We start from the raw sequence: 26,894 nt of genomic DNA, 5'->3' as shown, positions 1-26,894 counted from the left end.
TAACGCCTGGATCCTTTATCACGAGAGACCTTGCCAGCTGACCTCTTCACGCTCTCCAAACTGGACTGGGAATTCCTCACAGAGATCACATTTTCTCAGACACGGACCAGGCTCTGCAGCAGGAGACACCTACTACAATTATGAGGACGACGGGCAAAGCCAGTGAAAGTGAGGCCCTGCTGCCAAGTCCAGGAGGCAGACACGCTGCACAGCTGGTTCCAGGCATCTCAAAGTCAATTCCTAGGTTCAAATGCAGCCACAAACCTCTCTTCTTTCTTGCCTGTGAAAATTCTGGATAAATACTGGAAAGTCCACGTGAACAAGAGAGAATAAAAGTGAGAAAAAAATACGAATACTAATTTATTTTGCTTTGTTCACTTCCATCTTATCTCATTTAAGCTGTTGAGGGACTCATCAATCATCTTCTGTGTTTACATTTCACTTTGAAAAGTCCAGTAAAACTTTCAAGATTCCTATTTTTACTGCTATGGGCAAATATGTCCTTCCAAAATTTCTTCTTTTTTTTTATGTTAAGCAATTCTTTTTTTTTTTATACTTTAAGTTCTAGGGTACATGTGCACAACGTGCAGGTTTGTTACATATGTATACATGTGCTATGTTGGTGTGCTGCACCCATCAACTCGTCATTTACATCAGGTATAACTCCCAATGCCATCCCTTCCCCTCCCCCCCTCCCACACTAGGCCCCGTGTGTGTTCCCCTTCCCGAGTCCAAGTGATCTCACCATTATGCTGAAGGCTAAATCCCCAATGGGATGGTATCTGGAGGTGGGGCCTATGAGAGCTGACCGGGTCATGGCCGGGGAGGGGGGTCCTATGGAAGAGGGTGAGTGCCCTCAGGAGACTGCTGTCTGCTCTCCGCCCTGTGAGGACACAGTGAGAAACCGGCTGTCGGAAAGCCAGGAGGGAGCACCCCCAGACAGCAGAGCTGCTGGCACGTCGATCTTGGACATCAAGTTTCCAAAACAGTGAGAAGGGAATGTTTGTGATTTTAGGCCACCCAGTCTGTGGTGTTTTGTTATGGCAGCCCAAACTGACTAGCGCATCTACTATTCATTCATTCACCAAATTTTTATTGAGTGCCTAATAGTAAAGCAATTTTCCTTCTTTAAAAATTGTATTTCTTCTGTGGACTTGTGTAGGGAAGTAAAAGCAGTTTAATAAATATCTCCTTGAAAACATATTACACAATCCTGTATTTTCATGGTTGTCTTAGGGATTTAATCAGTAAAGCGCCATTTTAGCAGCTTGATCTCATTATGTCTCCAAAGCATTTTGATTCTGCCTACAGGAAAACATTTGATTCGTAAAGTGAGAATTCACCAAGAGCAGCACTGAGTAAAGATCTTTTATGAGAAGGTTTCTCAATCTGCTTTTGACACAAGGCATACCTGCTTATCACTTTAGAGATATCTCACTGTCTAGTGAGAAGACAGGAAGTAAAGGCAGTGCCTGGTAGAACTCGGAACCCTGGCCTTTTGATCAGCTCGGACATGCGCTACTACCTTGACCTGGAGCAAACCGTTCCCCTAATCTCAGCCTAAAACCCTGGTCTGTAAGACAAAAGTGCTTGACTAGATTGTCTCTAAGGTACCACTGTGCTCTGAACCAACAGGCAACATGACACTTCACAATTAAATCACACAACATATACGCATATTGAAACACTGCACTGTACCCCATAAGTATGCACAATTATTATGTGCCAACTGAAAGCATTACTTAATCTTAAAAAAGCACTTGATGCTTGTAAGGCATCCTAACAGGTGTGAGGAGATCCATGTGAGTCAGCCACCCCCCGACCCCTAAGACTCCCAAATCCAGGTTTTATCACGGTGAGGGTCTTTGTGTAGGAGAATGAGGTGGAGGTGGAACCAAGAGTCAGCGAATTTACATCCTCACTTCAGCTCCTTTATAAGGACCAAGGCCAAGACACAAAATTCTTTGTATCTTAATTCTTCTAAGAATAAGATAGGACTTAATTACCTCAAAGGAATGACATGAAAACTAACTACCGAAGCCCTCTAATGTCTTTAAAACCTGCCACATTCACGCATGGGGTTATTACTGTCACTGCGTGTGCGTGCAGACCTGGCTGCAGGAGGGGCACAGACACAAAAGCATGGGGCTCCCCGTCCCGCGTCTCCCCGCGGACGGACCTGCTGGCTCCAGCCAAGGGTCAGCACGCTCTTCTGGAAAGAGCCAGATGGAAACACTTTTGGCTTTGGGGGCCATATGATGTCCCTCGCAGCCGTTCAACTCTGCTGTTGCAGGGCAAAGGTAGCTGTAAATGACTGAGCATGGCTATGTGCCAAGACAACCATTTTGGACACGGAAATGTGCGTTTCATGTAATTTTCACATCATGGAATATGATTCTTTTGATTTTTTCCTAACCATTTAGAAACAAACACCATTCTTAGCTCACAGGACTCACTACATGCTGGTGGCAGAATGTGGCCTATGGACGACAGTCTGGTAATCCCTGGTTGAAGCTTTTGATAAACTGAGAGTATCATTATCATTTAAAGTTTCATTAATTTGTAGCAAAATAAAAATATCATTTGGAGATTCAATTGCATAGAATTATTTTATTTTCGACTTCTACTGGTGAGTTTTATAGCTTCTCTATAACCTAAAAATAAAAATTTGTTTAAATCAGAATTGTCACAATTTAAAACAAGCTTAAAAGTGACTTATTCTAGGTTAATGAACTGTTTCTGGTGAGAAGAAAAGGATCAAAGCAGTGTGGGCTCAGCTGCAATGAGCATGTTCTGCCTCATTCTTCTCTCATCAAAGTCCTGAATATGAATATGGCAACAAGGAGAAAAAAAATCTAAAAAATAACGTGAGCTTATCCAAGGCTGGGCAGGGCGGTATGTGTGTCCTGACCTGAGGCCATATTCAACAGGACTAAGGGAAGATCAAGGCCCACAACACTGCTCATTTTGCGTACTCATGCCGACAAAGCACTCATTTGTTGGAAACTGTCACGTGTTCTTCTCAACAGCTGCATTCACCTAGTCTCTCACCTTCTAAGCCTTGTGGCTGGCTCTGCTCAACTCCCACTCAGCCCACACCAGAGACCATGTGGGCCCTGAGCTCTCTCAACTCCACCCCCCACCTCCCAAGTGACGCTTCCCCTCCTGTGGGTGACACTGGCCCCTGACAGGTGTGGGCCACCAGGGGCACCCCATTCAGGTGCGCCCACATGCCACTCTCCCTCATGCCCCTGGCACCTGCCCCTCAGAGTACAGGTCCAGCCAAGTAGACTCAGCTGCCTGCCCCTCCCCACTTGCCATTCCCCTTCCCGGCCATCCCCCGTTCCCCGATGCAATGGAGAGATTCCTACTCTTTCCGAGGAGCCAGCGAGGCTCTGCCAAGGCAACTGGCCAGAACCTAACAGCTTTCACCACCCATGATTCCCAGCTCTCAGCTCCCCACACACCAAGCTCTCATCTCACATGGATAACTGGGGAGGTCTCTGCTCCCCTTTCATCTTTCAGGCAGCAGACTCTAACTCCCAAGAACAGCGAGTTAGTGCCACCTCCCAACAGCCGCAGAGTCTGGATGTGCAACATGCCACTGAATGATAGAATGCCACTGAGTCTACACTTTGCTTATTTATCTATTTTTCCATACAAGACTTAGGCTCCAAGCATTTTCCCACCGAGAACAAGCAGCAGCTCACTGCTGTTATGATCATGAGGAGCTCCTGCTCTGTCCCCTTTGTGTTTCTGGTCAAGGGTCCTTTTACCAACACCTGCTGAGTCTTGTCACAGACCACCCCACCCAATGGTGATGGCAGGCGGATAAAGACTTGCACCAACTGGCCAGGCTTTGCAATTCTGATAGGCTCAAAAAGGGTGTGTGTTCCTTCCATGATTCCAACAGAGCCCTGCTCCAGGCAGCCTTGCAGGGGGCGGTGTCAGAGGCCCTGTGCTCAAGCCACTCTGCCACTGCCACCGCCCAGTTGTGCCAACTCTTTGATTTGAATTCCCTCAGAAGGACATATCCAGTTCATGAACAGAAAACATCTGGACCTTTTTCCTTGGTAATTCTCTCCTCCATGGTTTCATGGTTCAGTATCTGCTATCATCAAAAGCACTGCCTACAACCTCTTTCTTCAGGTGGACATTATTTGAGAACAAGGGGCAAAACCAAAGGTGAAGTCCAAGACACAACTTTGTTTCAAACAGCCAAGAATGCATGCCATAGACCACAGATGTCAGCCCTAGTAAGGCAAGAAGGAACCCTGCAGACCAAGCAGCAGATGAACCTAGACTCTTTTCTGCCCACCATCTTGAGAAATTCCCACAGCCAGCATGAATCCTCGTCCTCCAGGTTCAAACATAAACCTCTCATTAGCCTTGGTTTATGACATTTTGGTCTCAGAAAATCCAAGTGGGCTCAAAGTCTGACCAGCTTCACACACACACAAATACATATTCAATTCCACAAGGGTAAAGTGCCAGGAGGGAGCTGCAGGAGAGAGGAGATGGCCTAGGGCTCAGCCTAACTGGGGGTTTCAGGAGTACGTGCCCCAGGCACACCACACCCTCTCCTCCCTCCTTTTCCGCACTCTGCCCCATCCTCTCCTCCCTTCATTCTGATGTTGTAAACTCCAGAGCCCTAGCTTTGCTTTTCAACCCAAGAGCCAATCCAGTGAATAAGAAAATCATTCCATGGTCATCTATATGCATATGTATGAAAGGGCTTTTAGCTTCACCAACTGTAGGTCTCACCATTGCAATCTACAAGCTCATAACATTTCCAGGTAACAGAGGTGAGAAATGAAAAGGCCACCAGTTATCTGAAGAGGATGATTGTGGGAAGCAAGGACAGGCATGCCAGCATCTGTGTTTCAACAGCACCAGCCTCAGAAGGGCCCCTGGGCATCCATGTCCCAAGTGCCCCCATCAGCTCTTGAGACTAGAATTATAGGGAACCCCAGAGAGAGGTGTCAGAGGGAGTTCTGTAAAGATGGGGCTTTATCTAGACACCTGCTTTGTATTTGCACAATCACTTTGCTGAATCAGACAGACTCTGCCTGTCTCAGCAAACGCTCATGCATACTTTTAAATTGCAGGTATTAATTTAATCTTAAATCAACATTGGCAGGATGCTGGGTACTCGAAAATAAAGAGGAGCAAGAACACTGCCCCTTTTCTCATTGCAGGTATTAATTTAATCTTAAATCAACGTTGGCAGGATGCTGGGTACTCGAAAATAAAGAGGAGCAACAACACTGCCCCTTTTCTCAAAGGGTGTTAGTCTAGGAGAGGAGGGAAACTGAAAACCCTGAGTGGGACACTCTGGCTTCTCGCCCACGAGTCCCTCTCAGAACACACTCCAGATCAACCTGGCCAGGACTCTCTGGGGTAGTGACTTGGCATGTGGATTCAGAACAAGACCCACAATGTGAAAGGCGCTGCTGAACAAAGATAAATGAAAGGGACATCACAGGCTCAAAGGAGGAGAGGTCGGAGAAGGTGGAGGAGACTCAGGGCCCTGGATATGGAAGTGGCGTTTGTCAGCCTTTGCTTCATCGACTTCATGCAATGGAAGGGGCAGGCATCTCTCTCAGTGACTGAACAAGAGGAAATGCAGCACAAATCACCAGCACGCAGCCACGTCCCAGAGCCTGCCAGAGAAGGGAAACAGAGGGAATAGAAACCTTGCTGTAGGAGAATTTTTTTCCCCCAAATGGGAGACACCTGAGTTTTTCAGCAAGGGACCACAGCCAGTGAAAATAATGAAGTTAGAGAGAGGAGGTAGAGAAGACAGAGAGCTGGAGGGACGGTTCATGGAACAAACTTCCCAGGCAGGTGTGGAGGCGGGGTCCCAGGGCTAAGAGGGCACTGCAAATCTGTAGGAAATGGTCAAGTTGACTCATTTTAAGTGATATTCCAAATTATTCCTGGGATTTTTACAACTTAAATTATTAAAGTTCAAAAGTTTAAAACGCACACGCAGCACATGGAGTTGATGAAGATTTACAGACTATTAAACCCACGAAGTTAAAAGACGGATGCTTTAACTCACATAATGGAGATCCCAGCAAAACACATTTTTTAGTCAGGAGTTCCAGACCAGCCTGGCCAACAGGGTGAAACCCCATCTCTACTAAAAATACAAAAATTAGCTGGGTGTGGTGGCAGGCGCCTGTAATCTCAGCTACTTGGGAGGCTGATGCAGGAGAATTGCTTGAACCCGGGAGGCAGAGGTTGCAGTGAGCCGAGACTGCACCATTGCACTCCAGCCTGGGCAACTCTGTCTCAAAAACGACGACAACAACAAACCCCAAAAAAACACATTTTAAAAAAAGTATGTTTTGGCTGGGCACAGTAGCTCACAATTATAATCCCAGCACTGTGGGAGGCTGATGCAGGTGCATCACTGAAGGTCAGGAGTTCTAGACCAGTCTGGCCAACATGGTGAAACCCCGTCTCTACTGAAAATACAAAAATTAGCCGGGTGTGGTGGTGTGTGCCTGTAATCCCAGCTACTCAGGAGGCTGAGGTTGCAGTGAGCTGAGTTCACGCCACTGCACTCTAGCCTGGGAGACAGGGGAGACTCTGTCTCGAGAAACCAAACATTATGTTTAATAAGTGCTTTCTTCAATCACGAGACTATCAAGGCAGTACTGAGAATGACAAGTTTCACAAAACTGGAATTGAGGCAGCGCCTGTTAGTACCTCATCTGGCTGCTCATCCCAGAGCCCTTAAAGAGACAAACTACTGCATCACGAAAAGATCCTGACTAAAATGCCTTCCCGATCTTTTCTGTGAAACTTCAACTATAACGGGGAAGAGAAGGCTGGACTGCACAGCTGTCTTCCGGGCAGTGACAACTAATTGGTCATGTCTGTACCTGTAGGTTTACAAGCTGCGAGGTGGATTTTCCTTGGAGGCACAAGGCCTGTGCAATAAACGCATGCAAATCCTCCAGGCAAAGAGTGTCCACCTGAAAAGGACAGAGAAAGGCCAGTGTTAGGCTACAGGAAAAATTAAACATTTCTTACAAATTGATCTCAGTTACTAACTATGAGTGTGTGTATAGGTGCAAACACGCACACACAGGCACGTACAGGCACACGCACAGGCACATACATGTGCACATAAGCACACAGAGGTGCACAGGCATGCACACACACACAGGCACGCATGTACACGCACAGGTGCACAAACGGGCGCATGCACAGGCACGCACATGGTGCATCAGACCTCAGGCAGCGGACAGTGTGCAGTGGAAAGAGCACAGCCTCTTCACACCATCCTTGGCTCCTGGCTGTGAAGCTCTCTCTATGGTGTCCCCAGTTGTGCCCACAACTCACAGCCCAACTGGAAGGGGAGCCTAAATTTCTAGTCCTGTTAGACTCTAATGAGGTAGAACTCTCCAGAAGATCTGGGAATAACCATGAGGTGCCAACCAAGACCAGGTCTTAGGGCCAGACAGGTGATCATGTTCGGCACAAACTGCACAGAGCAAACAGTTTAGGGGTTTTCAGAGCGTGAGTATCCACAGCTGGGCTGAGCTGGGGTCATCATACACTTTCAGCAACCCAGAGGAAACCTGTGTCCTCGAATCCTAGTTGAGAGTAAATCAGAACCCACAATACGAGACCCTACTAACACTCTGTGGAATCAAAAGACACAACAAAGTGAGAAGAGGAAAGAGGGACAGAGTAACAAGAGACAGCAAAGGGCATACTGAGTATCCTGGGTGTGGAGTAGATGCCGGAGATGAGGAGAGGGCGTGAAGAGCGAGGAAGATCTGAACGGTCCAGGCCCTAACAACAGCAGACAGTGCTTTTGCCACATCCCGTCCCCTGCCCCACTCGGCGAGGGGGTCGAGACATTCCCCTCCCAGCCACCGAGTTCTGCCACCCAGAAAAAGGCAGAACATGCCCGCGGACTGAACGATTCCACACCGTCCTAAGACCACAAGAGCTGCTTCTCACAGAAGAGCACCTTCTGTGGCAAGTAAAGGCTTTTGCGGAAAAAGAAACAGGAAAGCCAACAGCAAACCCATCAGTAACAACTTCACTGACTCCTCTTGGATATTAAAAATGGCTAACATGCCTATTTGCAATAAGAACGACCCCACCATAAATCAGAAAGACTCCTGTGCTCCCCGGGAGGATGACGGCATTTGCTTCCCCCGGGGTGGGGGTGCTGACTGCCGTGTGGACCTGCCGATGCTTTTACTCACCATGTCACTATCCTACTCCACTTTTATTCCAAGTGGCTGTTACCTTGGAATAAAAGGAATAGAAAATATGTGCATTTCTATGATGTAAACTTACCTTTCCAGAGGGTATTCTCAGATGAGTCTTTAATAAAATCATTTGTGGCTGTTGTTAACTGGGAGCTCAGACCAAATGAGAGTACAGTTGACTCCTGACAATACAGGTTTGAATTGCATGGGTTCACTTATATGTGGATTTTTTTCCAACCAAATGCAGATGGAAAAATACAGTGTTCATGGGATGTAAAACCCGAATATAAAGGGCCAACTTTTCAAATACGTGGGCTCCGCAGGCTGACTGCAGGACTTGAGTATGCATGGATTTTGGCATCCTTGGGGGTCTTGGGACCAATCCCCCACATATATCAAGACACAACTGTATTTAGTTTCTCTGTCATTTTCGTGCACTGAACAGTATGCGGTTTTATCCCATATTACACATCAAAACATCGAATTTAGGCTTAATATATAAAACTGTAATATTTTTATAAATGTATCTTTTTAGCCTTATTCATTCTGAGTTATTATCCCTGTGAATAATATAGCACCACCTTCATCTAGTGAATGCCAAATTGATTTGTCAATCTGTTGTTTTCCAGTTTTAAAAAGTTCCAATTTAAACATCTCCTTTAAAGACAAGTAACCAAGTCTGCTCATGCCAACTTGCACTAAAGAGATTTTATTTAAGAGGTCTTCATTAATAGAAAAAAGGTAAAGTGGAAATTTTCCTCCCGATGTTTGTCTTGCTTCAGGTTTATACAAATAGGGATGTGATGTTGCTGTTCTGGGGTCCTGGGCTTTTTCTCCTTGAAGTGAATTTAAATAACTGACAGCCACCTGCGCAGTAATGAGAAGGCAGAACTGCGCTGCATGGCCACACACAGGATCAGCATTGTCAATGCGGAAGAGCAGGCAGCATGACCCTCCTGGAGTGCCCACCATGGATGGCCTCCCCATTGTTGTGTACACACATGGTTACCAACAACAAAACACATGTATTTTTACGGGTGAGAAAAGTCAGCTTACTGGCTACCACCACTTCTCAAGTCCCACTGCGACGCAATGTTAACCACAGACACCTGCAGACTATCAGACAACAGGAATACTAACCAACAGTGCATGCATGTTATATATAATATCAAAAGAAGTATCTTTTTACTTTTTTTTCCTCCAACGCTTAAGTTTGGGGGTACATGTGCAGGATGTGCAGGCTTGTTACACAGGTAAACATGTGCCATGATGGGTGGCTGCACAGATCATTTCATCACCTAGGTATTAAGCCCGGCATCCACTAGCGATTCTTCCTGATGCTCTCCTTCCCCCTCCCCCACCCCCCCCCAGTCCCCAGTGTGTGTCGTTCCCTGCCTTGTGACCCTGTGTTCTCAACATTCAGCTCCCCCTTATGAGTGAGAGCATGTGGTGTTTGGTTTTCTGTTCCTGTGTTCGTTTGCTGAGGATAATGGCCTCCAACTCCATCCATGTCCCTGCAAAGGACATGATCCAGTTCCTTTTTATGGCTGCATAGTATTCCATGATGTATATGTACCACATTTTCTTTACTCAGTCTATCACTGATACGCATTTAGGTTGATTCCAACTCTTTGCTATTGTGAATAGTGCTGCAGTGAACACATGCATGCCGGTATCTTTATAATAGAATGATTTCTATTCCTTTGGGTAGATTCAATGACGGGATTGTTGGGTCAAATAGTATTTCTGCCTCTAGGTCTTTGAGGAATCACCACACTGTCTTTCACAATTGTTGAACTAATTTACACTCCCGCCAACAGTGTAAAAGTGTTCCTGTTTCTCTGCAACCTTGCCAGCATTTGTTTTTTGACTTTTTAATAACAGCCATTCTGATTGGCATGAGACAGTACCTCATTGTGGTTTTGATTCGCATTTCTCTAATGATCAGTGATGTTGAACTTTTCTTCATATGTTTGTTGGCTGCATATATATCCCTTTTTTATTTATTTATTTTTTTTAGATAGAGTCTCGCTCTATTGCCCACGCTGGAGTGCAGTGTCATGATCTCCACTCACTGCAAGCTCCGCCTCCCAGGTTCCCGCCACTTCTTCTGCCTCAGCCTCCTGAGTAGCTGGGATTACAGGCGCCCACCACCATGCCTGGCTAATTTTTTTTTTCTTTTTTTGAGATGGGGTTTCACCGTGTTAGCCAGGATGGTCTCAATCTCCTGACCTCGTGATCTGCCTGCCTCAGCCTCCCAAAGTGCTGGGATTACAGGTGTGAGCCACCGTGCCCAGCCATATGTCCTCTTTTGAGAAGTGTCTGTTCATGTCTTTTGTCTACTTTTTAATGGGACTGTTTGCTTCTTTTCCTGTAAATTTGTTTAAGTTCCTTGTAGACTGGATATTAGACCTCTGTCAGATGAATAGATAGTAAAAATTTTCTCTCATTCTGTAGGTTGTTTACTCTGATGATAGTTTATTTTGCTGTGCAGAGGCTCTTTAATTAGATCCCATTTGTCAGTTTTTGCTTTTGCTGCAATTGCTTTTGGTGTTTTCATCATGAAGTTTTTACCCATGCCTATGTTCTGAATGGCATTGCCTAGATTTTCTTCTAGGGTTTTTATACTTTTGGGTTTACATTTAAGTCTTTAATCCATCTTGAGTTAATTTTTGTATATAGTGTAATGAAGGGATCCAGTTTCAATTTTCTGTATGTGGCTCAGTCAGTTATCCCAGCACCATTAATTAAACAGTGAGTCCTTTCCCTATAGATTATTTTTGTCAAGTTGGTGAAAGATCAGATGGTTGTAGATGTGTCATCTTATTTCTGAGTTCTCTATTCTGTCCCATTGGTCTCTGTTTCTGTCCTTGTATGAGTACCATGCTGTTTTGGTTATGGCAGTCTTGTAGTATAGTTTGAAGCCGGGTAGTGTGATGCCTCCAGCTTTGCCCTTTTTGGTTAGGATTGTCTTGGCTATTCAGGCTCTTTTTGGGTTCTGTATGCATTTTAAAATAGTTTTTTTCTAATTCTGTGAGGAATGTCAATGGTAGTTTAATGGGAACAACATTGAATCTATAAATTATTTTGGGCCATATGGCCATTTCACAATATTGATTCTTCCTATCCATGAGCATGGAATGGTTCTCCATTTGTTGGTGTCCTCTCTGATTTCTTTGAGCAGTAGTTTTTAGTTCTCCTTGAAGAGGTCCTTCACTTCCCTTGTTAGCTGTATTACCAGGTATTTTATTCTTTTTGTAGCAATCGTGAATGGGAGTTTATTTGTGATTCTCTCTCCTGTTGTTGGTGTATAGGAATACTAGCAATTTTATATCCTGAGACTTTGCTGAAGTTGGTTCCCAGGGATAAAGTCAACTACATCATGGTGGATAAGCTTTTTAATCTGCTGCTGGATTTGGTTTGCCAGTATTTTAGTGAGGATTTTTGCATCAATGTTCATCAAGGATATTGGCCTGAAGTTTTCTCTTCTTGTTCTGTCTACCAGGTTTTGGTATCAGGATGATGCTGGCCTCATAGAACAAGTTAGAAAGGTGTCCTTCCTTTTCAATATTTTGGAATAGTTTCAGCAGAAATGGTGCCAGTTCTTCTTTGTACCTCTGGTAGAACTCAGCTGTGAATCCGTCTGGTTCTGGATTTTGTTTGTTTGATTGGTAAACTATTTATTATTGCCTTAATTTCAGAACTCATTATTGGTCTACTCAGGGATTCAGTTTCTTCCTGGTTCAGTCCTGGGAAGACATATGTGTATAAGAATTTATCAATTTCATCTAGATTTTCTAGTTTATGTGCATAGAGGTGTTCATAGTATTCTCTGATGGTTGCTTATATTTCTGTGAGGTGAGTGGTGATAATCCCCTTATCATTTCTGATTGTTTTTATTTGACTCTTCTCTCTTCTTTATTAGTGTAGCTAGTGGTCTATTAATTTTTTTCAAAAAACCAGCTCCTGGATTTGATGATTTTTTTTTTAAAGGGTTTTTTGTGTCTCTGTCTCCTTCAATTCAGCTCTGATCTTGGTTATTTCTTGTGTTCTGCTAGCTTTGGGGTTTTCTTTTGCCCTTGGTTCTCTAGTTCTTTTACCAGAGATGTCAGGTGGTTAACCTGAGATCTTTCTAGCATTTAGTTCTATAAATTTCCCTCTTAACATTGCTTTAGCTGCATCCCAGAGATTCTGGTATGTTGTCTCTTTGTTCTCATTAATTTTGTTATTTAACCAAGAGTCACTCAGGAGCAGGTGGTTCAATTTCCATGTAGCTGTGTGGTTTTGAGTGAATTTCTTAATCTTGAGTTCGAATTTGACTGCTCTGTGGTCTAAGAGACTGTTATGATTTCAGCTCTTCTGCATTTGCTGAGAAGTGTTTTACTTCCTATTATGTGATCCATTTTAGAGTAAGTGCCGAGCAGCAATGAGAAGAATGTATATTATGCTGAATTTGGGTGGAGAGTTCTATAGATATCTATCAGGTCCAAGTGATCCAGAGTTGAGTTCAGGTCCTGAATGTCTTCATTAATTTTCTGTCTTGATGATCTGTCTAATATTTGTCAGTGGGGTGTTAAAGTCTCCCACTATTATTCTGTGGGAGTCTCTGTGGGTCTCTAAGAACTTGCTTTGTGAATCTGAGTGCTCCTGTACTGGGTGCATATATACATATGACAGTTAGCTCTTCCTGTTAAATTGAAACCTCTAGCATTATGTAATACTCTCGTCTTTTTTTATCTTTGTTGGTTTAAAGTCTGTTTTGTCAGAAACTAGGATTGCAGTCTCTACTTTTTTCTGTTTTCCATTTGCTTGGTAAATTTTCTTCCAACCCTTTATTTTGAGCCCATGTGTGTCTTTGCACATGAGATGGGTCTCTTGAAGACAGCATATGGATGGGTCTTGGCTCTTTATCCAGCTTGCCATTCTGTGCCTTTTAACTGGGGCATTTAGCCCATTTACGTTTAGGGTTAGTATTGTTATGTGTGAATTTGATCCTGTCATCATGATGCTAGTTGGTTATTTTACAGACTTGTTTATGTGGTTGCTTCAAAGTATCACTGGTCTGCATACTTCAGTGTGTTTTTGTAGTGGCTGGTAATGGTTTTGCCTTTCCATATTGAACGCTTCCTTCAAGAGCTCTTGCAAGGCAAGCCTGCTGGTGGCAAATTCCCTAAGCATTTGCTTGTCTGAAAAGGATCTTATTTCTCCTTCACTTATGAAGTTAGTTTGGTTGGATATAAAATTCTGGGTTTGAAATTCTTAATAATGTTGAGTATTGGCCCTCAATCTCTTTTGGCTTGTAGAGTTTCTGCTGAGAGGTCCACTGTTAGTCTGATGGGTTTCCCTTTGTAGGTGACCTGGCCTTTCTCTCTGGCTGCCCTTAACATTTTTTCTTTCATTTCGACCTGGAGAATCTGAGGATTATGTGTCTTAGGGTTGATCTTCTCATATGGTATCTTACTGGGGTTCTTTGTATTTTCTGAATTTGAAAGTTGGCCTATCTCGCTAGGTTGAGGAAGTTCTCCTGAATGATATCCTAAAGTATGCTTTCCAACTTGGTTCCATTCTCCCCATCTCTTTCAGGTACCCAGTCAGTCGTAAGTTTGGTCTCTTCATAATCTCATATTTTTTGGAGGTTTTGTTTATTCCTTTTAATTCTTCTGTCTCTATTCTTGTCTGCCTATCTTAATTCAGGAAGACAGTCTTCAACCTCTGAGATTCTTTCCTCCACTTGGTCTATTCTGCTACTGATACTTGTGGCTGCACTGTGAAGTTCTTGTGCTGTGTTTTTCAGCTCCATCAAGTTGGTTATGTTCCTCTCTAAACCGGCTATTATGGCTATCAGCTCCTGTAGTTTTATCACATTTCTTAGCTTCTTTGCATTGGATTACAACTTGCTCCTTTAGCTTGGCGAAGTTCATTATTAGCCACCTTCTGAAGCCTACTTCTGTCAATTCAGGCATTTTAGCCTCAGCCCAGTTCTGTGTCCTTGCTGGAGAGGTGTTTGCAGTCACGTGGAGGAGAAAAGGCACACTGGCTTTTTCAGTTTTCAGCATCTTTGCATTGATTCTTTCTCATCTTTATAGGCTTATCTACCTTTGTCTTTGAGGTCTCTAACCCTATCCCTAACCTTTGAATGAGGTTTTTGTGGGGTCTTTTTTGTTGATGTTGTTGTTTTCTGTTTTTCTTTTAACAGGCCATTCTACTGTAGGGCTGTTGCAGTTTGCTGGATGTCCACTCCAGATGCCAGCTGCCTCAGTTTCTCCCATACCTGGAGGTATAACCAGTGAACACTGTGAAACAGCAAAGATGGCAGCCAGCTCCTTCCTCTGGAAGCTCCGTCCTAGCGTTACTGAACTGTTGCTGGCCCGCACCCACCTGTAGGAGGTGGCTGGAGACCCCTATTGGGAGGACTCACCCAGTCAGGAGAACAGGATCAGGAATCTGGCTGCTTTTTGGTAGAGCTGATGTGCTGCACTGGAGGTGGGGGTCCCTTCCTTGTCCAGACTGCTTGTATTCTCCAAAGCTGGCAGGCTGGAGCAGGTGAGTTGACTGAACTGAGGCCTCCCCTCTTCCTGGGAACTTGGACCCATCTAAGGCAGACTCCAATTCACTGCCAGTGGCTGGCTAGGATTCCAAGCCAGTGGGTCTTAAATTGTGAGGTGCCCATGGAAGTGGAGCCTGTAGAATGATGCCGTTTGGCTCCCTGGATTCAGCCCCTTTCCTAGGGACATGCACGGACAGATTTCTTGTCTTGCCAGGGATCCCAGAGCCGGAGTATGTAAAACTCTTGGGTCTCTGTGTATGCCTGAGCGGCTGCTCTGCTGAGACTCCAAACAGCTGTGTATTGGACCCAAGGCCCTGGTGGCATGGGCTCATGAAGGGATCTGATACATGGGTTGCAAAGATCCATGGGAGAAGCATGGTTTCCCAGGCAGGGTCGCACACTCATTCATGGCTTCCCCTGGCTGGGGGTGTGGGTTCCTTTGGCTCCATGCTGTTCCCAGGTGGGGCCCTGCCCTCCACCTCTGGTTTACTTTGTTCTCTGTGGGTTGTGTTGTCTGCCTAGTCAGTCCCAATGTGAAAATCTGAGCATTTCAGTTGAAGGTGTTGAATTCACTTGCCCCTTTTTGTTCCTGTGAGAGCCATGGACCATGGCTTTTCTAATCGCCCATCTTGGATTCATCTCCTCTCTTTTTACATTTACATTTTAAATAGTTCCTGCCATCCTATATTAATTTATAATCTGCTATGTCTTGAGCAAATAAAGAAGTAATCTACTCAAAATGATAATGCAAAAAGTAAGGTTTACATGGCATGTGCATGTGAAACCAATAATGCAGCAATAAAACCTCTAAGCACTATTCAGCCATATCACGTCTTACAAAATGCAAAATGTAGAGCAAGCTATAGAATGGGCAGAGCCAAGAGGACATTTAGAAAGAAAAAATCAGTCCAAGATTCCCTTGAGATGTAATTCCACAATAAGAATACATTTCTTAAAGATAATCAATAATTTGTAAAGTAAATTTGGGTTTGAAAAAAGAATTAAATAATTTTCTAATCCAGGTAAGTGAACACCGAATGGCTATGCCAATGGAGACCCACCATATAGGGAGGTCAGAGAAGCTGGGACGATGGCTTGAAGGGGTGAAGAAAGCTTATGAGACGTCTCAACAGCCTGAAGAAGTAGACACTTTGTCAACAGTGGGACAAAAATCATCTTAAATCACAGAGCCAGGGAGGGAGGTGGGGAGGAGCAATGCAGAGAAAGAGGGGCTGGGAGATGGGAGCGTTCTCAGCCTTTCTCTTACTAAAGGTGTCCAAGCAAGATTGTGCATGTAGAAAACTATTAACAAGGTGAATCTTTTAACTGACCTTTATGATTTTCACATATAAACTAGGTATAAAGCTAATGCAAAAGAAACAGTCCACCTTGCTGAGTGTGCCTAAAACAAAGGTTCTAGCACTACAATGCCTAGCGCAGCTGGATGGGAGGACATAAATGATGAAGGTCATGACACCACCAGCTGATATCGCCCCAACAGCCCTAGGAAGCAGCTACTATGATTGTCTCATTTTCAGATTAGAAAATGAAGGCACATAATCAGTAAACATTTGCTAGAAGAATGGAATGAAACTGACAGAGGAAAAAGCTGAAGTAATCTGCCCAGAGGCAAAGAGCTACGAGAAGCTAGGTCTCTAGCTGGTCCTTTCTCACCTTTACACTAAAACCCAGAAACAAGAACCACCACCCAAACAATGCCAGGAGGACAGAGGAGGTACACTATGGTCCACAAAGTTGGAGAAAGTTTAGTCAAGGCCAAAGCAGCTTCCATCACCTGCAAGATTTCCTAAGTCTCCAATACAATCTCTAAAGCTGAGGTAGTGACAGAGTTTCTTGTACGTATTTTGCCATACAATCTTCTTTTTAGTTTTAGAGCACCTCAAAGGACTAATAATGTTCCATGGAACAGACATTGGAAAAAGACAATCCGGGACATCAGCCATGGCGATATCCCACACACTCCCCCTCATAAAGTAAGCGCAGGCTACAGCGACTAGAACGGGCAGCTGGACATTACCTGCACAAAGAGGTAGATCAAGAGGCAGCACAAAGCTTGAAACGGGCTTTCGACAGCCTGCAGTTCTTCTCTTGAGGAGGAAAGGTTGAAACAAGCGAGGAGTGTGTCCAAGCGCCGAACCTGCATTTCTGGCTCTTGGTTCAGCCATAATATTTTCAAACTAGGCGTTCCCCCTAGTTAAGAAAAAAAGTCCATTAACTGTTGTTCTTTGCAGCATGGAGTTATAATATGCTCCTTGTAGAAATACAGTGAAAGGAAACAAATCTCGTCCCTCCCTGATGTAAAACGAACTAGAAAGTAAACATGATCAGATTCCTGTTCTTTTAAGCGCCCAAATCTAAAGGGCTGGCATACGTACGTTTCAATGAAAACATTCCTTCTTTTTTAAATGACTAAACTGTGAGGGATACTGCACTTCCAACCGTTAAGAATGCTTTCCGAGCATCTTTCAAATGCACTGTCTCCAGGATCCAACAAGGCACTGCCGCCTGCAGTGTCACAGCTCTGGGGGCACTTCGATGAAACGCCATCCATCCACCCCTTTACTTTCCTCTCGTACTCTCCTCAATTAATGGTTTTCAACCCTTCATGTGGAAAAGAATCAACTGTAGAGATTATTTTTAAAAATGCCTTTTCCTGGGATCTATCTGCAAAAACTCTGATTTGATGTGACAGGTGTGGGTGCCTGGAAGTCTGCACTTTCACAACCCAGAAGACTGGGATGCAGGCAATCTGTGAACCCCAGGCTTTGGAAAGCACTTTCCTAAAACGATTAAACAAACAGAAATTCCTAAAATGTAATTTTTAGTGTTTCACTTCTATATTTTATATATACATTTAAATTATTAAAATCAAAAGAAAAAAGCCTTTACTCATTTACTTAAGCCACGACAAATGACGACGACTTACGCAGAGTTGCAGATGCAGGTGCAGCTCTGCTTCCACACTGACAAACAGAAAGGTGCCGTTCATAAGGTCAGACTTGTTCATCTGTGACTGGCGAGATGGTCTCCCTTGCTATCCACAGCTGTGATTTTCTGTGAGGGCCACTTGACAATAAAATATATGCCAAAAGCTCAAAGCTGGCTGGGATCTAAATGTCCCTTTTGTTTACTAAGGAAACAGAACCTACTAACCAAATGGCTTCAGAGTCAAATGACCTAAAAAAGGAAAGTCTTCTCTTTCTTACGTTTCCCACGATGGCAGTGATTAGTCTCAGGGGTATATTTCCCGCCATCAGAAGTGAAACAACTCAACAAAACTCACTTGAACTCCAAAATGGCTGAAGTATTCCTCCACCTGATAAGCTTTTTTTCTCTAAAGAGAAAGAAAACGCTAAAGATAATTGGCCAACACAAAACAACCCTATGGCAGTAGTACTTCAGAGATGAGTCCCAGACAATCACAAGTGTCAGTAATTGCTTCTTAGAAACATACTTTCAGGAGAATAATCAACTCAGGCAACGTGTGCAGCCTCGGGACTGTGGAAGACAGTGTAGCAATTCCTCAAGAGTCTAGACACAGAAACACTGTTTGACCCAGCAATCCCATTACTAGGTATATACCCAAAGGTATAAATCTTTCTACCATAAAGACACATGCACATATATGTTTACTGAGGCACTGTTCACAATAACAAAGACTTGGAACCAAAACAAATGCCCATCAATGATAGACTGGATAAACAAAATGTGGCACATATACACCACAGAATACTATGCAGCCATAAAAAAGAATGAGTTCATGTCCTTTGCAGGGACATGGATGAAGCTGGAAACCCTAATTCTCAGCTAACTAACACAAGAACAGAAAACCAAACACCACATGTTCTCACTCGTAAGTGGAAGTAGAACAATGAGAGCACACGGACACAGGGAGGGGAACAACACACATCGGGTGCTGTTGGGGGGTCGGGGGCAAGGGGAGGGAGAGCATGAGGACAAATACCTAACGCATGTGGGGCTTAAAACCTAGGTAATGGGCTGATAGGTGCAGCAAGCCACTATGGCACATGTATACCTCTGTAACAATCCTGCAAGTTCTGCACATATATCCCAGAACTCAAATTTAAAAAAAACAAAAATACTCAAAAAACCCTGACTACGCACACGCAAAGTGAATCTTTAGATGAGCAACTTCAAAAGCCTATTTATAATAAGCAAAAAAATTCATTCATATATAAACAGAAAACATTGACATCTCAATCCATCAAACTCTATACTTATATGGGTAAGTATTCTAATTTCACGCTTGCAAAAAGGACATCATTACACCACTTCCATCTGATGCATTCAACAGTGAAAGTGGCTATAAAAAGTAGTAAATGCAAAATTTAACCCTTGTGACTCTAAAGTGAATTTGTTAACACATTTGATAAAGCTTCACACTATGTTTTACAAGTCGGTGAAAAACCTGAGATTTTAACCAATTTATGTTGATCTGCGATGGTCAGGGTGGTTTCAGACACCGGCAGCCACATAAGAAAAGCCCCCACCAAGGTCAGGCACAGGTACACCCACACCCCAGCTTCCTTAAGTGCATGTGCACACACACACACACACCCCAGCTTCCTTAAGTGCATGCGCGCGCGCACACACACACCCCAGCTTCCTTAAGTGCATGCACACACACACACACACACCCCAGCTTCCTTAAGTGCATGTGCACGCACACACACACCCCAGCTTCCTTAAGTGCATGTGCACGCACACACACACCCCAGCTTCCTTAAGTGCATGTGCGGACACACACACACACCCCAGCTTCCTTAAGTGCATGTGTACACACACACACACCCCAGCTTCCTTAAGTGCATGTGCGCGCACACACACACACCCCAGCTTCCTTAAGTGCATGTGCACACACGCACACACACACCCCAGCTTCCTTAAGTCCATGTGCACACACACACACACCCCAGCTTCCTTAAGTGCATGTGCACACACACACACCCCGCAGCTTCCTTAAGTGCATGTGCACACACACACATACCCACACCCCAGCTTCCTTAAGTGCATGTGCGCACACACACACACCCCAGCTTTAAGTGCATGTGCACACACATACGCATCCCAGCTTCCTTAAGTGCATGTGCACACACACACACCCCCCAGCTTCCTTAAGTGCATGTGCGCGCACACACACACCCCAGCTTCCTTAAGTGCATGTGCGCACACACACATACACACCCCAGCTTCCTTAAGTGCATGTGCGCGAACACACACACACCCCAGCTTCCTTAAGTCCATGTGCACACACACACCCCCCAGCTTCCTTAAGTGCATGTGCGCGCACACACACACACCCCAGCTTCCTTAAGTCCATGTGCACACACACACACCCCAGCTTAAGTGCATGTGCGCGCACACACACACACCCCAGCTTCCTTAAGTGCATGTGCACACACACACACACACACCCCAGCTTCCTTAAGTGCATGTGCACACACACACACACCCCAGCTTCAAGTGCATGTGCGCACACACACACACACCCCAGCTTCCTTAAGTGCCTGTGCGCGCACACACACACACCCCAGCTTCCTTAAGTGCATGTGCACGCACACACACACACCCCAGCTTCCTTAAGTGCATGTGCGCGCGCACACACACACCCCAGCTTCCTTAAGTGCATGTGCACACACGCACACACACACCCCAGCTTCCTTAAGTCCATGTGCACACACACACACACCCCAGCTTCCTTAAGTGCATGTGCACACACACACACCCCGCAGCTTCCTTAAGTGCATGTGCACACACACACATACCCACACCCCAGCTTCCTTAAGTGCATGTGCGCACACACACACACACCCCAGCTTTAAGTGCATGTGCACACACATACACATCCCAGCTTCCTTAAGTGCATGTGCACACACACACACCCCCCAGCTTCCTTAAGTGCATGTGCGCGCACACACACACCCCAGCTTCCTTAAGTGCATGTGCGCACACACACATACACACCCCAGCTTCCTTAAGTGCATGTGCGCGAACACACACACACCCCAGCTTCCTTAAGTCCATGTGCACACACACACACCCCCCAGCTTCCTTAAGTGCATGTGCGTGCACACACACACACCCCAGCTTCCTTAAGTCCATGTGCACACACACACACCCCAGCTTAAGTGCATGTGCGCGCACACACACACACCCCAGCTTCCTTAAGTGCATGTGCACACACGCACACACACACCCCAGCTTCCTTAAGTGCATGTGCACACACACACACACCCCAGCTTCAAGTGCATGTGCACACACACACACACACACCCCAGCTTCCTTAAGTGCATGTGCGCGCACACACACACACCCCAGCTTCCTTAAGTGCATGTGCACGCACACACACACACCCCAGCTTCCTTAAGTGCATGTGCGCGCGCACACACACACCCCAGCTTCCTTAAGTGCATGTGCACACACGCACACACACACCCCAGCTTCCTTAAGTGCATGTGCGCACACGCACATACACACCCCAGCTTCCTTAAGTGCATGTGTACACACACACACACACCCCAGCTTCCTTAAGTGCCTGTGCACACACACACACACCCCAGCTTCCTTAAGTGCATGTGCACGCGCACACACACACCCCAGCTTCCTTAAGTGCATGTGCACACACACACACACCCCAGCTTCCTTAAGTGCATGTGCGCGCACACACACACACCCCAGCTTCAAGTCCATGTGCACACACACACACACCCCAGCTTCCTTAAGTGCATGTGCACGCGCACACACACACCCCAGCTTCCTTAAGTGCATGTGCACACACGCACACACACACCCCAGCTTCCTTAAGTCCATGTGCACACACACACACACCCCGATTCCTTAAGTGCATGTGCACACACACACACACACCCCAGCTTCCTTAAGTGCATGTGCGCGCACACACACACACCCCAGCTTCCTTAAGTGCATGTGCGCGCACACACACACACCCCAGCTTCCTTAAGTCCATGTGCACACACACACACCCCAGCTTCCTTAAGTGCATGTGCGCGCACACGCACACACCCCAGCTTCCTTAACTGCATGTGCACACACGCACACACACACCCCAGCTTCCTTAAGTCCATGTGCACACACACACACACCCCAGCTTCCTTAAGTGCATGTGCACGCACACACACACACCCCAGCTTCCTTAAGTGCATGCGCGCGCACACACACACACCCCAGCTTCCTTAAGTCCATGTGCACACACACACACCCCAGCTTCCTTAAGTGCATGTGCACACACACACACACACCCCAGCTTCCTTAAGTGCATGTGCGCGCAAACACACACACCCCAGCTTCAAGTCCATGTGCACACACACACACCCCAGCTTCCTTAAGTGCATGTGCACACACGCACACACACACCCCAGCTTCCTTAAGTCCATGTGCACACACACACACACCCCAGCTTCCTTAAGTGCATGTGCACACACACACACCCCGCAGCTTCCTTAAGTGCATGTGCACACACACACATACCCACACCCCAGCTTCCTTAAGTGCATGTGCGCACACACACACACACCCCAGCTTTAAGTGCACGTGCACACACATACACATCCCAGCTTCCTTAAGTGCATGTGCACACACACACACCCCCCAGCTTCCTTAAGTGCATGTGCGCGCACACACACACCCCAGCTTCCTTAAGTGCATGTGCGCACACACACATACACACCCCAGCTTCCTTAAGTGCATGTGCGCGAACACACACACACCCCAGCTTCCTTAAGTCCATGTGCACACACACACACCCCAGCTTCCTTAAGTGCATGTGCGCGCGCACACACACACCCCAGCTTCCTTAAGTGCATGTGCACACACGCACACACACACCCCAGCTTCCTTAAGTGCATGTGCACACACACACACACCCCAGCTTCCTTAAGTGCATGTGCGCACACGCACATACACACCCCAGCTTCCCTAAGTGCATGTGCGCGCACACACACACACCCCAGCTTCCTTAAGTGCATGTGCACACACACACACACCCCAGCTTCCTTAAGTGCATGTGCGCGCGCACACACACACCCCAGCTTCCTTAAGTGCATGCGCGCGCACACACACACACCCCAGCTTCCTTAAGTCCATGTGAACACACACACACCCCAGGTTCCTTAAGTGCATGTGCACACACACACACCCCCCAGCTTCCTTAAGTGCATGTGCGTGCACACACACACCCCAGCTTCAAGTCCATGTGCACACACACACACCCCAGCTTCCTTAAGTGCATGTGCGCGCACACACACACACCCCAGCTTCCTTAAGTGCATGTGCACACACGCACACACACACCCCAGCTTCCTTAAGTCCATGTGCACACACACACACACCCCAGCTTCCTTAAGTGCATGTGCGCACACACACACACACCCCAGCTTCCTTAAGTGCATGCGCGCGCACACACACACACCCCAGCTTCCTTAAGTGCATGTGTACACACACACACACCCCAGCTTCCTTAAGTGCATGTGCGCACACACACACACACCCCAGCTTCCTTAAGTGCATGTGTACACACACACACACCCCAGCTTCCTTAAGTGCATGTGCGCGCACACACACACACCCCAGCTTCCTTAAGTCCATGTGCGCGCACACACACACACCCCAGCTTCCTTAAGTCCATGTGCACACACACACACACCCCAGATTCCTTAAGTGCATGTGCGCGCACACACACACACCCCAGCTTCCTTAAGTGCATGTGCGCGCACACACACACACCCCAGCTTCCTTAAGTGCATGTGCGCGCACACACACACACCCCAGCTTCCTTAAGTGCATGTGCGCGCACACACACACACCCCAGCTTCCTTAAGTCCATGTGCACACACACACACCCCAGCTTCCTTAAGTGCATGTGCGCGCACACGCACACACCCCAGCTTCCTTAACTGCATGTGCACACACGCACACACACACCCCAGCTTCCTTAAGTCCATGTGCACACACACACACACCCCAGCTTCCTTAAGTGCATGTGCGCACACACACACACACCCCAGCTTCCTTAAGTGCATGCGCGCGCACACACACACACCCCAGCTTCCTTAAGTGCATGTGTACACACACACACACCCCAGCTTCCTTAAGTGCATGTGCGTGCGCACACACACACCCCAGCTTCCTTAAGTGCATGTGTACACACACACACACCCCAGCTTCCTTAAGTGCATGTGCGCGCGCACACACACACCCCAGCTTCCTTAAGTGCATGTGCACACACGCACACACACACCCCAGCTTCCTTAAGTCCATGTGCACACACACACACACCCCAGCTTCCTTAAGTGCATGTGCACACACACACACCCCGCAGCTTCCTTAAGTGCATGTGCACACACACACATACCCACACCCCAGCTTCCTTAAGTGCATGTGCGCACACACACACACACCCCAGCTTTAAGTGCACGTGCACACACATACACATCCCAGCTTCCTTAAGTGCATGTGCACACACACACACCCCCCAGCTTCCTTAAGTGCATGTGCACACACGCACACACACACCCCAGCTTCCTTAAGTGAATGTGCGCACACACACATACACACCCCAGCTTCCTTAAGTGCATGTGCGCGAACACACACACCCCAGCTTCCTTAAGTCCATGTGCACACACACACACCCCAGCTTCCTTAAGTGCATGTGCGCGTGCACACACACACCCCAGCTTCCTTAAGTGCATGTGCACACACGCACACACACACCCCAGCTTCCTTAAGTGCATGTGCACACAAACACACACCCCAGCTTCCTTAAGTGCATGTGCGCACACGCACATACACACCCCAGCTTCCCTAAGTGCATGTGCGCGCACACACACACACCCCAGCTTCCTTAAGTGCATGTGCACACACACACACACCCCAGCTTCCTTAAGTGCATGTGCGCGCGCACACACACACCCCAGCTTCCTTAAGTGCATGCGCGCGCACACACACACACCCCAGCTTCCTTAAGTCCATGTGCACACACACACACCCCAGGTTCCTTAAGTGCATGTGCACACACACACACACCCCAGCTTCCTTAAGTGCATGTGCGTGCACACACGCACCCCAGCTTCAAGTCCATGTGCACACACACACACCCCAGCTTCCTTAAGTGCATGTACGCGCACACACACACACCCCAGCTTCCTTAAGTCCATGTGCACACACGCACACACACACCCCAGCTTCCTTAAGTCCATGTGCACACACATACACACCCCAGCTTCCTTAAGTGCATGTGCACACACACACACACACCCCAGCTTCCTTAAGTGCATGTGCGCGCGCACACACACACCCCAGCTTCCTTAAGTGCATGTGCACACACACACACACACCCCAGCTTCCTTAAGTGCATGTGCGCGCGCACACACACACCCCAGCTTCCTTAAGTGCATGCGCGCGCACACACACACACCCCAGCTTCCTTAAGTCCATGTGAACACACACACACCCCAGGTTCCTTAAGTGCATGTGCACACACACACACACCCCAGCTTCCTTAAGTGCATGTGCGTGCACACACGCACCCCAGCTTCAAGTCCATGTGCACACACACACACCCCAGCTTCCTTAAGTGCATGTACGCGCACACACACACACCCCAGCTTCCTTAAGTCCATGTGCACACACGCACACACACACCCCAGCTTCCTTAAGTCCATGTGCACACACATACACACCCCAGCTTCCTTAAGTGCATGTGCACACACACACACACACCCCAGCTTCCTTAAGTGCATGTGCGCGCGCACACACACACCCCAGCTTCCTTAAGTGCATGTGCACACACACACACACACCCCAGCTTCAAGTGCATGTGCACACACACACACACCCCAGCTTCCTTAAGTGCATGTGCGCGCACACACACACACCCCAGCTTCCTTAAGTGCATGTGCACGCACACACACACACCCCAGCTTCCTTAAGTGCATGCGCGCGCACACACACACACCCCAGCTTCCTTAAGTCCATGTGCACACACACACACCCCAGCTTCCTTAAGTGCATGTGCACACACACACACACACCCCAGCTTCCTTAAGTGCATGTGCGCGCAAACACACACACCCCAGCTTCAAGTCCATGTGCACACACACACACCCCAGCTTCCTTAAGTGCATGTGCACACACGCACACACACACCCCAGCTTCCTTAAGTCCATGTGCACACACACACACACCCCAGCTTCCTTAAGTGCATGTGCACACACACACACCCCGCAGCTTCCTTAAGTGCATGTGCACACACACACATACCCACACCCCAGCTTCCTTAAGTGCATGTGCGCACACACACACACACCCCAGCTTTAAGTGCACGTGCACACACATACACATCCCAGCTTCCTTAAGTGCATGTGCACACACACACACCCCCCAGCTTCCTTAAGTGCATGTGCGCGCACACACACACCCCAGCTTCCTTAAGTGCATGTGCGCACACACACATACACACCCCAGCTTCCTTAAGTGCATGTGCGCGAACACACACACACCCCAGCTTCCTTAAGTCCATGTGCACACACACACACCCCAGCTTCCTTAAGTGCATGTGCGCGCGCACACACACCCCAGCTTCCTTAAGTGCATGTGCACACACGCACACACACACCCCAGCTTCTTTAAGTGCATGTGCACACACACACACACCCCAGCTTCCTTAAGTGCATGTGCGCGCACACACACACACCCCAGCTTCCTTAAGTGCATGTGCACACACACACACACCCCAGCTTCCTTAAGTGCATGTGCGCGCGCACACACACACCCCAGCTTCCTTAAGTGCATGCGCGTGCACACACACACACCCCAGCTTCCTTAAGTCCATGTGCACACACACACACCCCAGCTTCCTTAAGTGCATGTGCACACACACACACACCCCAGCTTCCTTAAGTGCATGTGCGTGCACACACACACCCCAGCTTCAAGTCCATGTGCACACACACATATACCCCAGCTTCCTTAAGTGCATGTGCGCGCACACACACACCCCAGCTTCCTTAAGTGCATGTGCACACACGCACACACACACCCCAGCTTCC

The 26,894-nt window shown here is 47.0% G+C and overlaps 1 protein-coding gene across 6 annotated transcripts in view; it reads right to left on the bottom strand.

Moving 5' to 3' along the window:
- The window catches only part of FAM120B (family with sequence similarity 120 member B), a 92,667-nt gene that overhangs the window by 34,239 nt on the left and 31,534 nt on the right, over nt 1-26,894 (bottom strand). For all 6 annotated transcript variants that reach the window (XM_038001241.2, XM_038001245.2, XM_038001246.2 and 3 more), the window contains 2 exons: nt 16,826-16,998; nt 6,894-6,986 (listed from right to left, as the gene is read on the bottom strand). In XM_038001241.2, the coding sequence (XP_037857169.1) occupies nt 6,894-6,986; nt 16,826-16,998 (266 nt within the window). The remainder of the gene's footprint in view (nt 1-6,893; nt 6,987-16,825; nt 16,999-26,894) is intronic.

This window comes from Chlorocebus sabaeus, chromosome 13 (assembly GCF_047675955.1).
Source record: "Chlorocebus sabaeus isolate Y175 chromosome 13, mChlSab1.0.hap1, whole genome shotgun sequence".
Lineage (NCBI taxonomy): Eukaryota > Metazoa > Chordata > Mammalia > Primates > Cercopithecidae > Chlorocebus > Chlorocebus sabaeus.
The sequence above is the reverse complement of the archived record's forward strand: the minus strand, read 5'-3'. Positions and strand labels throughout refer to the sequence as shown.